The sequence below is a fragment of the Danio rerio genome, chromosome 3 (genome assembly GCF_052040795.2).
Source record: "Danio rerio strain M-AB ecotype USA chromosome 3, GRCz13ab, whole genome shotgun sequence".
Lineage (NCBI taxonomy): Eukaryota > Metazoa > Chordata > Actinopteri > Cypriniformes > Danionidae > Danio > Danio rerio.
The window spans coordinates 43,535,001-43,550,531 of record NC_141023.1 but is presented as its reverse complement, the minus strand read 5'-3'; the positions used below and the strand labels follow the sequence as shown (position 1 = coordinate 43,550,531).

The window sequence follows — 15,531 nt, the reverse complement described above, 5'->3', positions numbered from 1 at the left end:
TTTGGGGCAAACTTTCAGCGAGGGAGCTAACCAACTGCTGTGCTCAGTGTGCTGAGTGCAGGCAGCGTGTCTGTGATGTCACTTGCGTGATGACATCCATCACGCTCTTTCTGACAGCTGAGCACTGACCGTCACTCAGTGACAAATGATACAACGTATAAGATCTTATAAATATATTAATATAAATATAATAATTCATATATAAAATGAAAATGTAATATATATATATATATATATATAAAATGAAAATGTATATCAAAATACCGGAAATGAGTTTAAAACTCATATCACAGTTATCAAAAAAAACTACATCGCGATATTTATTGATATCTCAATTATTGTCCAACCCTAGTTGTAATGTTTTCATCTGTGCATTATTACTGTGTATATATTGTTTTTGTAATTTTTGCATATTTTATGCAGATGTACTCAAGAATTCATGAACCGATTCTGATTTCGCAGAAAGACAAAATATCCCAATGTCAGTTTTTTCTCCAATACTGTGCAGTTCTATTGTGAAAGATCTGAATTTTGTGAAAGATCTGATCCAGCTGAAATTTACACAACCTTTTAGCAATCATTTTAAAATGATGAACTGATGGCCAAGAAACGCTTATTATTAATGCTGAAAACAGCCCTGCTTCAATCTGCGGAAACATTTGATGAATTGAATGCATCCTCAAAGAATGTTTATTCTTACAATGTTCAAGTAGGAAGCGGCACGGTTCGCATGAAGCTTCTCATTCAGATCTTGAGCGATGAGGATGTCCTCTGAGTCTGCATACTCGGATATGTTTAAGGCCTCTGTGTATAAATTAACAGCTCGTGCCCATTCGCCTTCATGGAACACGTCGTTTCCCTCACCAAACAGATTTCTCACTAAATTCTGAATGAACACCTAGAGGACAAAGAGATGCATAATATAAACACAGAATTCTCAACTAAAATCAGTGCTGGATTGACCGAGAGTGAGGAGTGTTTACCTCATACTGCTCCTGCGAGCCAGGAAAAGGCAGGGTTGATCTGCAATTAGAGGAAAGATTAAAGAAAAAAATGAAACACGGCTGCAAAGAACATGAATAATGACATATTTAAAACATGTCACTGATTATTAATGGGGTTTGGTAACAAAGTCGTAGATAATTTGCATTCCAGAAAGTGTTTTGAACTGCAACCAAATTCTTTTCTTTCATACCAGAAGTAAAACATCAGTGGATGATGTCAGCCATTTCTCATAGCTTTCCTCTATTGCACAAACTGAAGTTAAACAAGCTCCATTCACAGGTTGAAATACTGATAACACTTACTGAATGAACTGCAGTCCTTTCTGAATGTCCTGCCACCGGCTGCTTCGGTCCTGGCCTGTGGCTGACATCTTCCCATGCGAGCGTGTAGGACTTGACTGTGTTTAATGCCTATGAATACATGCATGTAGAAAAAAATTAAGACTACATTTATTTAGGGAAAGTTAAAGCACATCACATACACAAAGAAAACCTTTAAGCACATTACATCATTACGGAGAAAATGTAGGCAGACATAAATATTAAGGAAAATAATAAAGTAAGATAAAAAACACTAATTCTATTTTCCCAGTTAACAAATTAGATGTAAAAACTTCAACTTTAGTTTGCCTCAACCATTTTTTGGAGAAGTTGATTATGAAGAACTGACAGACAAATTGAACTGACATAATTTCTTAACATATTACTATGCTCAAATGCGTAATACATAATGATGCATAATGACAAATGCTGAGGAAATACTGAAAACACAACTGAAAAAACACAAGGCTGAAACATTAAAATAGTTAAGAAATTGAAGAGAGACAGACAGATGTCCATCTGTAGTTAACATGAATTAATGTTAGCATGTTTTAACAGTTCTCGCATGCATAAACAGACAGACGGACGGACAGACAGATGAATTGACAGACAGACAGGACAGACGGACAGACAAATAGATGAATTGATTGACAGACAGACAGACAGACAGACAGACAGACAGATAGATAGATAGATAGATAGATAGATAGATAGATAGATAGATAGATAGATAGATAGATAGATAGATAGATGAATTGACAGACAGACAGACAAAACTACAGATAGAACAACATACAGTATGGATGAATGGATGTATATCCATGGATAGATCGATAGAACGATAGATAGAATGATATAACGATAGATAGAACGATAGATAGAACGATAGAACGATAGAACGATAGATAGATAGATAGATAGATAGATAGATAGATAGATAGATAGATAGATAGATAGATAGATAGATAGATAGATAGATAGATGGACAGATAGATCAGTTGACAGACAGATAGATAGGCAGATAGATGCTTCAGGAGAAAATAGAAATACTTATCCCTAAATAACAATTATCCTAAAATGTTATGTAAATATGACGCTTTTTTAATTGAAAATAAGTTTATAAGCGCAAGTATCTACGTAAGTTAAACTTCTAGTAAAGTTGTTTCAGCTTATTCGTCGGTTCTCGGCCTTTAACGTTAACCGACAGATGTGCTCATGCAGCGGAAGCAGAGCTCGGTCAAGTTTGTAGAGGACCCGTTCCGTCCGGTTTAGCATCACAAAACACCCGACTCAAAAGAAGATTCATCCAGACCCAGCTATACTACATTTCCATGGTTGGGTAAGAAAAGCTGTGAGGAATTCAGTACAAAGCAACACACTTCCTTAACTTGAGCCCACTTGGCGGTAAATAAGGGAAATTCACAAAATGTGCCGAGTGACACTGGTCGATTTAGCCAGGTACATTTTATCACACCGTTCAAAAAGAAAGTGCCTTTCCCAAACATTTTGTTATATATGGACGCTGAGTCGCCTAAACACATGGCCCATAACGGCTGTCCAAACGAGCCTTCGACGCCAGAATGTGCTGTCTAGATAGGCGACGCACTTATTATTGAAACACGACCATTATATGGCCAACTGTTTTCACAAACTGAAAAAAATTCCTATAGATATTTATAAATTTACAGTAAAACTGGCGCCTTTGTCGTGTTTATCTGTAAAGGGGGAACGCGCAGATCTCCTGTACAAGCCAAATGGTTGAACATGCAAACTCTTGTGTGAACAGTCGCTAACGTTAGGTTAACTAGCATGATAGCATTTTACCGCGCACCTCTGCCCACTCACACAGCAAACCAGTGGCCAACATGACATATGGAGGCGACCAAATCTAGACCACACCACAGAAAAAAAATCTCACCTGAAGTAGATCAGTAGTCAACAGTAATGAAAGCGCTCCATACAATAGCTAATGTTTTCATGTGTTCGTCAATCCTGTCTCTTCTTTGGGCAACGTGATCTTCATGACGTCTTGTTCACTTTTTCGGTTAGTACTAGTTGAAGATGGTTACAGCGCCCTCTTCAGGATACACTCGAACACACCGACCTGTGACATTCAGTACTGATGATGGCACGCTCACTAGTAAAACCAGGTACAGTATAAAACATAACATGTATTTAATTTGTGGTTTATGAATTATTTGAGTATCTATCAACTATTGAGTGAATATTTCATTGCAATAAATCTGTTCTTGCTTTTTTGGTTCAGTCAATCAATCAGGCTTTTTGTTTATTTGCCGTAAAATACGTTAATAACGCATTGTTGGGGGTAACACGTTACAAGTAACCCGAGTTACATTATAATATTACTTTTTCAAGTAACGAGTAAAGTAACGCATTACTTTTAAAAAATGAGTAATAATTTTTGAGTCACTTTTAAAAAATGTTTATTGGTTTAATTATTTAGCTTTTTAAAATCAGTTGCTGAATTAAGATTAAAGTCACAATGTATCATGCAGTCAATGAGAGAATGTGGTCATTATTTTAAATGCATTGAAGAAAAGGAAAAGGGGATGGTCTCAATGGACAGTGATTTTACTTAAAACAAATGGCTTCAAAAGTACTAAACACTTAGCTTTAGCTTTCAATAATCTGTATATATACGGCATGCATAGCTCTAGGGTTAGGAAGTACATTATCCTAATATATATATATGGCAGCATGCATATTGAATATATACTGAATATATACGGCATGCATAGCTCTAGGGTTAGGAAGTACATTATCCTAATATATATATACGGCAGCATGCATATTGAATATATACTGAATATATACGGCATGCATAGCTCTAGGGTTAGGAAGTACATTATCCTAATATATATATATACGGCAGCATGCATATTGAATATATACGGCATGCATAGCTCTAGGGTTAGGAAGTACATTATCCTAATATATATATATACGGCAGCATGCATATTGAATATATACTGAATATATACGGCATGCATAGCTCTAGGGTTAGGAAGTACATTATCCTAATATATATATATACGGCAGCATGCATATTGAATATATACGGCATGCATAGCTCTAGGGTTAGGAAGTACATTATCCTAATATATATATACGGCAGCATGCATATTGAATATATACTGAATATATACGGCATGCATAGCTCTAGGGTTAGGAAGTACATTATCCTAATATATATATATACGGCAGCATGCATATTGAATATATACGGCATGCATAGCTCTAGGGTTAGGAAGTACATTATCCTAATATATATATATACGGCAGCATGCATATTGAATATATACTGAATATATACGGCATGCATAGCTCTAGGGTTAGGAAGTACATTATCCTAATATATATATATATATACGGCAGCATGCATATTGAATATATACGGCATGCATAGCTCTAGGGTTAGGAAGTACATTATCCTAATATATATATACGGCAGCATGCATATTGAATATATACTGAATATATACGGCATGCATAGCTCTAGGGTTAGGAAGTACATTATCCTAATATATATATATACGGCAGCATGCATATTGAATATATACGGCATGCATAGCTCTAGGGTTAGGAAGTACATTATCCTAATATATATATACGGCAGCATGCATATTGAATATATACTGAATATATACGTCATGCATAGCTCTAGGGTTAGGAAGTACATTATCCTAATGTAGGAAGTACATTATCCTAATATATATATATATTTTTTTTTATTTTATTTTTTTTTATTTCTAGTTAAATGTAGTTGTTGTTCATACAGTGCATTGGTAATTGTAGAGCTCCTTTATTGAAAAAGAAAGAAAGAAAAACTAGTTCTACTGGTTATGGAAGTACAATACATTTATATACATTTATAAAGTACACTACATTACGGTATTTACAAATGTAGTGTTTAAATCTAGCTTCTTTGCTAAACTTCAAAACCGTCCAGTGTGGTGAGAATTTAACCTGAATGAGACTTCCGGTGTCAGAGTGTTTAGTTAGCATTAGGCCTACAAAAACATTGTTTTTCTGCCTTCATATTACTGTTTAAATCATTGTTGTAATTACATGGTAAATGGCTTAAACGTTTCATTTGTTACTTAAAATGTGCACACCCAACAAATATCCAAGTTGTTCCCACTTGGTCTTAATGTTCACTGTAGGTTCATTTTGACGACCAAAAATTGACCTTCCTGTTTGTTGCAGGGAGGTTTGAGACAACTTTTAAAGGGAACATTAAAAGAACATTCCTTAAACATTCTCTTAAGCTGGAGAGACAGTTTAGTCAAGAAAATTATCCTGGTTAGCCAAAAGGGAACCAAGCTAACCAAACTTATTTCAGTTCCCAGAATGTTTTTCAACCAAAAATTGTAAACTTGGCAGTCAAATCTAATTCTTAAATTATGTGCCTTATTTTCTGCAAGAAATGACAATTTGCTGTTATTTTACTGAAAAGGTGGTCCAACAGAATTCAGCACATTTTTTTTACTCACCATTGAGTATTTATTTATGTGTAAATATATATTTATTAAATTTTTTTTTATTTGATTTCTGTAATATTAATAAATAATAGAAAAATGTTAATATGATTTAATATAATTTGTAAATTAAGATTTTCTCTCTCTTTAGTAGACAAAATGAGTAACTTTCTTTGTTTACCTGATAAGTGGTTCTAACTGGATCTGCATTTTAAACCCTTAATAAGTTTTTTGTTTCATGTGATCAGTTTTTAGTTACTCTCAAAATTCCACATAAATACAGAATTTTACTCAGAAATAATAAAAATATCCGCAGATGTTGCTCTGCTGTGCTACAGGTTACAGTAATGGCTATTTTTTTCTTAAAGGTGCAGTATGTGATCTGCTAAGATGCTATCCATTAGCATAACAGCTTTGAAAACACAGTCCCTACCCTGCCGTCCAAAGCCATGCCCCCTGAAATTATGAACGCACATCGTAAAGATGAGAGAGCCACTAGATCATGTCTTTTGCCAGTTAGAAAACTTTATAGTACTTTATGAAACTTCAGTTTTGAATGAAAAACTGCCCGTTTTCAGTTGTGTGGCAAGCAAAATTTGTCTTAATGTACAATATTTCATGCATGCAAAGAGCGCTGGTCTCTCACGCACTTTGTCCTAAAGTTATTCTGGTGCTTGGCCAGGGTCGTGCAGGACTAAGCCATACTTACATGATATTTCAGAAGGAATTTTAAAGAGTAGCCCTGTAAACAATATGAGCACATCACAAGTTGTCATTGTTCAGAAATGAACCAATGTGAATAAAGCCAACTTCACCTCAGTAAAGCACGCTAGGCAGAATATCGCTATATATTTACTGATGTTTTGTTGTTAAAATAATAAATTCTACAATATTGATGCTGTAAAAGGTCCCTTATGAAACTGAAAATAGTCATATCAATCTTTCGCTGGAAGACTTATAACCCATTTATAACCAAATAATCTAATTCATCTAAATAATCAGCTTTGCGTGACTAATATATTTTTAAAACAGAACAATACCTGTCAAAAAGAAATGCTTCAGCCATGGTGTCATCCTTCCTCCAGCTGTAAAATTAACTCTAATATTGATTCAGGATTTTAGTTTTGAGTCAGTATTTGTTTTTACTGCTGTCACTCTCGTGTACACGTGAACGCGACGGCGGATCTGTCTGCGTGAACAAGGGTGAACAGATGTACAAATCTACATTAGTTAACAGACAGTTCGGGCTACATATCAGAATTAAAGGAATTGTCGGCCTGACAAATTTTTATTGGATGAAATTTTTTTTATCTTATGCCTTACCCAGAATATAAAACTACATGTAAATACATTTAGATCATTTACTTTAATCAGTACTATTAGAATGTGAAGAGACTTTCAAGCAGCACAATAATTTTTTTTTAAAGACAATCAACTACTGCACCTTTAAATGTAACAAAAAAACCTTGAAAGACGAAACAGGATCATTGTTTATTCAAAATGCAATTCCAGCTTTATTCACAATAATATTTATCACGCTTTTAAGTATAGAGAAATTCTATCTCTTTATTCTATTACATATAGTCTTTATTTGACTGACCAATTAGAATCCAGTGTTCTCCTAACATTAACATCAAGTATTCTCAAGTATACTCCTAACATTAATAATCAAATAGGCCTACACAAAAATGTTCAGAACATCAAATCAAAATTTTTTTTTTTAAGTTTTACATTTTTCCAAACTGCTGTATGGCCTGAATCCTGTTCTGAATAGCTCATTTTCAGACGCAAGGCAGAGTAAACAGCCCACACTGGCGTGCTCGATCATGACTCCAAAATTGGCTGAGCTCAAACTGTCTGAACCGAAAAGCCAAACCAGCCATCACAGGGCGGTCCTGAGCTCAACACCCACCCAACCAGTCATCATTATCCAGCAGTCTCAGACTGCAGCTCATTTAACATAATTTTAACCCTGCATGCACAAACAGCAGCCTCCAGGAGTGAGAGAGAGCGAGGCGAGGATTAGGCTACAGTAGGAGTGATGGACTGAGATTACGCTCACATCTAAAAAAAGCCCAGCACTGAGGAAAGTCTGTTTATCCGGGACTGAACAGAGACCGGACTATTACCTGTGAGCACAATGACTTCGCTGTACCACACATTCCTGCTCTTCACAGGTGAGGCTGATCACATCTTATTTAACAGTTCATGATCACTCAAACTGCTCCACTTTTATTCATTTTGCAGAGTAAACGTGTGATTTAGTGGCCACTGGACACATGCAGTGTCTGTATACAGTGTGCGTTTATAATATTGGGGTCCGAGAACCACAATGTCATATTCTATACACTTAAAAAATAAGGTTTGCTGTTTTGTAACTACTTATTTAAAATGAGCTGAAACAACACAATTCCTAGGGGATTTTTGTGACAACTTAATTGCTTCTTGTTCAATCTACTTATTTTTTTAAACAGCTAAAATCAATCCAAGGCACTCGAGAAGTGTGAAAAAAACAATGAAAAGCCTTTATTCACATGACTAATTCTTAAAAACCTACGCATTTCAGCAAAGAACTGCCTTCATCAGGGTATCAGTGATCAGGTGCGTCTGGAGTTTCTTTTCAATGCTACGGTCTCATGACTCATTAACATGTCTAAACAATACTAAAATAATATATTAAACACAAGGTCAGTAATTGGAAAACATAATCATATATAATTGTAGTTTAAGTTCTTTTTCCAACTGATTTTTAAGATCGTTAAGCAATTGTTTTTTTTAAATCTATGTGCTGTACTCTGAATTCAACAAGGTGGCTGCAGCCATGTCTTTCTCACCTTCTTCTATGAAAAATGTCCAGATGCCATGTCTTTTTTAAACTTACAAGTTAATTTCTTTATGTTGTCCAGTATTTTTTACAGTGTAGGTCACTTTTTTCAAATGTAAGTTTTTACATCATCTGAAAGTTAAGGGGCTATATGCACAAAGACTTGGCGGCAAGGCGGCAAGGGCTATCCATTACAAAATTGTCACGTTTAAGATCTAATTTTTAATCTTCACTGCCTGTTAGATATTCGGTATGAAGTGGGTCTCAGATCGGACAAGAAGCACTGCATTAAATTCAATTTCCCCTCGCCATGTCTTTAAAATATGAGAATGGAAAATGATGGAATTTCTGTTGCTACTGACGGCACTTGAGGTTACAATGGTCTTTCATATTGTTGTACACTTGAACAACTAAATGAACGCTTGAGTCTATTTAACTGAATGTATTGTAATGACATAACAACATTGATGCTGTAAAAACAACCTTGTGAAATTTAAAATACTCACATTAAGCTTTCACCGGAAGTTTATCATTGGCTTTAAAACTTTACAGGGCGCATACTTGAATTATACGTTTTCCATTGATGTATGATTTATTAGGAAGATATGTGGGTGAGATACAACTATTAGAACATCTGTAATGTTAGGGTTTTTAAAAAATAGTGAGAAAATTGCATTTAAATGTGTCAAAATGAAGTTCGTTGCAGCGCGTATTACTAATCAAAAATAAAGTTTTGATACATTTACTGTAGGAAATGTATTAAATATTCATGAAACATGATCTTAACTTATAAAAATGTATTAATTAATAATATATTATGAATATTTAAAAATCTTACCAGGGCGCCCGCAGGGTCTTCAATTTCAAAAACAAAAATTTAGACCTTTAAATAAGACTTAATTTTCCTTTATGGATCTAAACTATCTAATCAAGCCAACCCCCGTCCAATCATCAACAATCTACTGTATCAATAAAACTTTGAACAAAACTCTATTTAAAACTCTTATTTACCAGCATGGTTTAATTTTTTCTCACAATAACATTTGTAACTTCTGAATGTATTTATAGATTAATATGTGGTGAGAACACTGACCTTGACAGGCTGTTGTGCACAGTATATTTTTTAAGGCTTGTCAAGTTTTAAAAAGGAAAATTGACAGTATATTAAAATAAATGTGTGTGTATATATACAGGGGTGGCTTGTTCTGACACATTAATTAAAAAGATTTATGTTAAAGGGACAAATGAAAATCCTAGTGTTTAGCCCTGTAGAAGTCTGAAATTTTTATTTATTTATAACGCTCCTAAAAATGACTTAAAAAGTCTAAATTTTAAAACCTGCAGAAACCATGTTATTTATACTGTAAATATAGCACCCATTTATTTTAGCTCAAACATTGGGTCAATGTTTTTAATATTTTTTGGAATATATATATATATATATATATATATATATATATATATATATATATATATATATATATATATATATATATATATATATATATATATATATCAATATAAACTTTGAGTGTCTAAGACTAAAAGTTCCTTTTATTTTTTTCGAAACATTTTTTCCTTAAAATGTATTTTATCTTAAAAAAACTCTGAACATGTATTATTACACATGAAGCTGATTGTTAAAATTGACGTTAGTCACATTAGCCTTCACCTAAAACAGATTTAAAATGTTAAAATTCAATTGTGATCTTTGAAGAAACAATCAAATTATATTTTTTGTATGTCTTTATTTATGCATACATTCATAAATGGTGCATTCCAGAAGAAAGAGTTCATTCAAGATAATTACGACATTTTTTTTGCCAGTATCTCAAAAAAGCAGTCAGATTTACCTGAATTTGCTGTTATTTTTGGAGATATTAAACCACCAGAATGGATTAGGCAAACAGTACAAAATAAACACTTATGACTAAGACTGATACACTGTTTACTTAGAGCTTTAAGAAATCCTGGAATCTAACACTTCATCAGTGGAATCTGACACTGCATTGGTGAAAAATGGTCCTTTTATTGCCTTAGGAAACTCTGGACAATAGAAGTGCACTTGAAGTTGTACTGTGAGGCTTTTAGACAGTTAGTTTACAATAAATTAGTCAATGTAAAATACTTTAAATATGGCAATCTATTAGCAAAGATTGACAATATAAGAAGTACTTGAGTTGGAAAAGAAATAGTTAATCCAAATATTTTTATTTTGCCACTTGAAGAATGGATCGCAACTTTGCTTTGTAAGACAGGAAAAAAAATTTAATGAATTAAACATGTCTTTTAAGCTTATTTTAAAGTCACCCGCTGATTCTTTATTGTTAATTTCTTTGAAATTATGGAGTTATTATTCCAGTGCCACTTCTGAATCTGGCAGTAAAACCTGACACTGAGTTCAAAATATTTTCTGCTGTATATTTGGAGAGTTATCAGTGTATTCAATGTAATTTATTCCAGCTTCTTTTAATGTTAGTGATACCTATTACTCAATGTTATTAAATAATTATATATTTTTTAAAGTTATATAAAAATATATATTGCAAGCCTACAATCCACATATTTAAATGCACTAAATATTTCTCCTTTTCATGTTCATATCCAGCAGGCACAAGATCAACATGACGTCAGATTGACGTTGCACCCCAACGTCGTGGGGACTGCATTTTGTTTGTATATAAAAATTGGGTTGATCTCGGAACAGACATCAGGCCGACATTATTGTACAATGTCCAATCTAAAATCAACCAAATATCAATGTCTTATGATGTTATTGATGTTGAGTGGACATTACCACTATGACGTCTATCAGATGTTGGATTTTGGTTGCCATACCAGATGAATAAATGTCAGTAGTTGTCAATATGACATTGGTTTAAGATGTTGGCTCAATGTTAGATTTTGGTCACTTTCCAACACAACCTAAAATGGATGAATGAATTTTGGCCACCTGATGTCACAAAATAAATCTAACCTAAAATTAACATCTTGTGACGTCTACTACCAGCTGAGTATGTGAACCACACAAGCTTCATTCACAATATTAAAATGGTTGATTTTACTTGATGAAAACTAGTTAGTAATGTAATCTAGGATATTTCTTTTAGGTATTCTGACTAGTTGTTGATTACTTTTAGATTACTTTTTGTCTATAAATTAAAAAAACACTTATTAATATTCCATTGTGATATAAAAAAGCAAAGAAAAATACATAAAAGTTTTAATACCATCTTCATCAAAAATGTATTACTTTACACCAGGATTTCTCAGTTAATGTAAAAACACCGAATGTTTGAGTCAATAAAAACATTAAAAATAAAAAAAATTTAAGCATTTTTTTTAATTATGTGGTGTGGCTGACAGACTGAGAATCCTTGCACTCTGTGAACATGTAATTGTCATTACATGACTAAAGTCTTTTAGGTTTCATATATTTTTTATGCAGACATCCAGAATCGACAGTTCTGAAGGTCATGATGAAGACACATTGTTTCACAGCTCATGTCACCGTTATTAGTTTCACACATGAAATTGCGTAAAGTGGTGGAGTACACAAATCCGGCACTTGTGTAAAAGTACCCTAAAATATGACCTCCTGTTTTAACATTATTTAAGTCAGAGTACAAAAGGACATGATTTTTTATTTAAATAAGTAATAAAAGTACTTACTCATGACATGGCTTTTTTTGCAAGAAGGTTGATTTAACTTGTTATGCTCTAATAACCACAAAGATCATTCATGATAATTCAAGTGAAAACATGTGAAATCCACATTCACATGCTGAACCACATCTATATTAGTTTATGAAATCAGTGAGTTATTTACAGAAGACTCACTCTGAACAGATCATTTGAATCAGTGAGTTGTTTAATAAAGACTCATTCTGAATAAACCATTTGATTCAGTGAGTTGTTTACTGGAGACTCACTTTGAATTAATCATTTGAAACAGTGAGTTGTTTACTGGAGACTCATTAATTCATTTTCTTTTTGGCTTAGTCCCTTCATTAATCCGGGGTCGCCACAGCAGAATGAACCACCAACTTATCCAGCATATGTTTTTACGCAGCGGATGCCCTTCCAGCTGCAACCCATCTCTGGGAAACATCCATGCATACTTATTCACACCCATACACTACGGACAATTTAGACTACCCAATTCTCCTGTATCGCATGTCTTTAAACTGTGGGGGAAACCGGAGCACCCGGAGGAAACCCACGCGAAAGCAGGGAGAACATGCAAACTCCACACAGAAACGCCAACTGACCCAACTGAGGCTCGAAGCAGCAACCTTCTTGCTGTGAGGCGACAGCACTACCTACTGCGCCACTGCGTCGCCCTACTGGAGACTCACTCTGAATAAATAATTTAAATTAGTGAGTTTTTAAGTGGAGACTCACTCTGAACGGTGTGAATAAGTGAGTTGTTTACTGGAGAATCAGTGAACTGTTGTCAGATATCGATTTGTGAACCAATTTAAGATGTTATTTGATTAATTTAGCTTGTTCACGAATTGAAAACCACTATATCCTGTCTCCAATCTAATTTCTCCTCTTCAAAATAACTTTTTACTCTTTAGTTTTATTTAGGAACTGCAGTGGGGTAAAAAGTACAATATTTTGTTTTGAATTGTAGTGAAGTTAAAAGTGAGGGTTTCTTTAAATAAATATACTCTAATAAAGATACAGATATATCCATGACATTTACATCGCCGCTTCATACTATTTAAAGAAGCTTAAGAAAGGAAATAATCATTTAAAAGAGAACAAAAGGGTTTGGGAGAGTACATAAATAATGAATGTGCTTCAGTTTTGAGAATGTAGTAATGCAGCATATAAAAAGGTGACTGTATGTTGATTATTAAAATATAAAAATGCATAATACTGTAATTATGAGTTCTTAATTTTTGGAATCTGATTACATAATCCAGATTATATATATATTTTTTACATTTTCTGGAGTCGCCTTGAACAATAAAATGTTCAATTGTGTTGTATTGTAAACTACTCATAAGTTGCCAGTAGTTTATAGAATGAAACATAAAGGAACATCAGTGGTAGCCTGTCTTCCAGTTGTTAACAGTATAACAAATCTTTAGGAGAGTCAAGCGTTTTGATTATTTTTCAGTCAGTATGGCGTCACTGCAGCCGCAGCGCTCTTTACGGAGTAAAAGGGGTCTGCTGGAGCTGGCCGGAGTCATCAAGTGCAGCACGGGCCGCTCAGCTCTGTCCTATGTGATGTACGGATGTTACTGTGGTCTGGGGGGTCAAGGCTGGCCCAGAGACAGGGCGGACTGGTAAGACTTTATGCTAAATACAAATATTCATGCAGTTATGTGCATATCAGCGGACTGCATTCAGTTCCCAGTTGGCCATTTCTTCAAATTAAGTCACTTTTATTTCATTTTCTAAAGCACTTTATTGACCTCTTTCATATTTTCAGGTTTCTCAGCACCAGACGTCGTCATTCACTCAAAAAATGAAAACAATTTTTGCTTCTTGTTCAAACCACTTACTCAAAATGAACTGAATCAACGCAATTCATGTGTTTTTGACACAACTTAACTGTTTTATTTTTATTCATTTTCTTTTCGGCTTATTCCCTTTAATAATCCGGGGTCGCCACAGTGGAATGAACCGCCAACTTATCCAGCACGTTTTTACGCAGCGGATGCTCTTTCACCGCAATCCATCTCTGGGAAACATCCACACACACACTCATTCACACTCATACACTACGAACAATTTAGCCTACCCAATTCACCTGTACCGCATGTCTTTAGACTGTGGGGAAACCGGAGCACCCAGAGGAAAACCCACGCGAATGCAGGGAGAACATGCAAACTCCACACCAAAATGCCAACTGACCTAGCTGAGACTCGAACCAGCGACCTTCTTGCTGTGAGGCAACAGCACTACCTACTGTGCCACTGCGTCGCCCACTGTTTTATTTTAATCCACTTAAATTTATAAAAACAATTAAGTTAACTTAATTGATTTGTGTTAGGAAAACATGAAGAAATTGTGCGGAACTCAGCATTTTTTACAGACTATACACACAATTCATTCATGTTGTCCCAACACAAATTGATTAAGATAACTTAACACTTTTAATAAATTTATGTGGATTGAACATAAAAAAAGTTGTCCCAATGAAATCTCAAAAATTGTGTTGTTTCAGCTCATTTTAAAAAGTTTGAACGAGTAAAAAAATATAAACGTGTAAGAGTGTAGTTGGGTAAACGTATAAATGGGAGAGTACCAGAAATACATTTTTGCAATCCCATCTTCTCAAGTGGTAAAAGAATAATTCCACAATAGGGTTTTTGTGACTTTCATGAAAAATGAATAAATTGATAGGGGCTGCATTGGTGTCAGAAGAGAGAACCATGTCAAATTTACTGTTCGTCCCATAGTCGATGCATCATAAACATTAATGCAATCTTATGACAATTTGTAATTTTTTGATTCAGTGTTTAATTTATATTCATCTGTATGATCTCATTAGAACTTTTTAGTATATTTAATATAGCTCATGCATGCCCCAATGAGAGGTGAGTTTAGGGATCGGGTTTGGGGGCAGGACCCCCTTTTAAAAATCTTACATGTTCATGTAAATTAAATTATATGAATTAGTATGAATTAGCTACTTTCCTGACTACATTTAAAATAGTTATAATTTCTTATTTTTTTCTTTTATGACTATTTATTTTAATACGTTTTATTTAAATAAACACAATGATAAGTAAATAAATAAACAAGCAAAAACACACGAAAACAAACAAACACATAAATAAATAAATATAATCAAACACATAAATAAATAAACACAATCAAACACATAAATAAATAAATACAATCAAACACAAATAAATAAATA

General features: G+C 34.0%; 2 protein-coding genes across 4 annotated transcripts in view; one reads left to right on the top strand and one right to left on the bottom strand.

The window, feature by feature from the left end:
* Positions 1-3,351, bottom strand: part of zc3h7a (zinc finger CCCH-type containing 7A) — a 32,538-nt gene extending 29,187 nt beyond the window's left edge. The window contains exons 1-4 of one of the 3 annotated variants that reach the window (XM_087242434.1): positions 3,157-3,351; positions 1,308-1,415; positions 984-1,023; positions 701-898 (exon numbers count right to left, since the gene is read on the bottom strand). In XM_087242434.1, coding sequence (XP_087098560.1) covers positions 701-898; positions 984-1,023; positions 1,308-1,375 — 306 coding nt within the window. In that variant the 5' untranslated portion in view covers positions 1,376-1,415; positions 3,157-3,351. 3 annotated transcript variants of the gene reach the window in all.
* A 4,458-nt stretch (positions 3,352-7,809) lies between these two features.
* The window catches only part of pla2g10 (phospholipase A2 group X), a 16,054-nt gene continuing 8,332 nt past the window's right edge, over positions 7,810-15,531 (top strand). The window contains 2 exon segments of the mRNA NM_001002350.1: positions 7,810-8,001; positions 13,780-13,948. Of these exon segments, the coding sequence (NP_001002350.1) occupies positions 7,965-8,001; positions 13,780-13,948 (206 nt within the window). The 5' untranslated portion in view covers positions 7,810-7,964.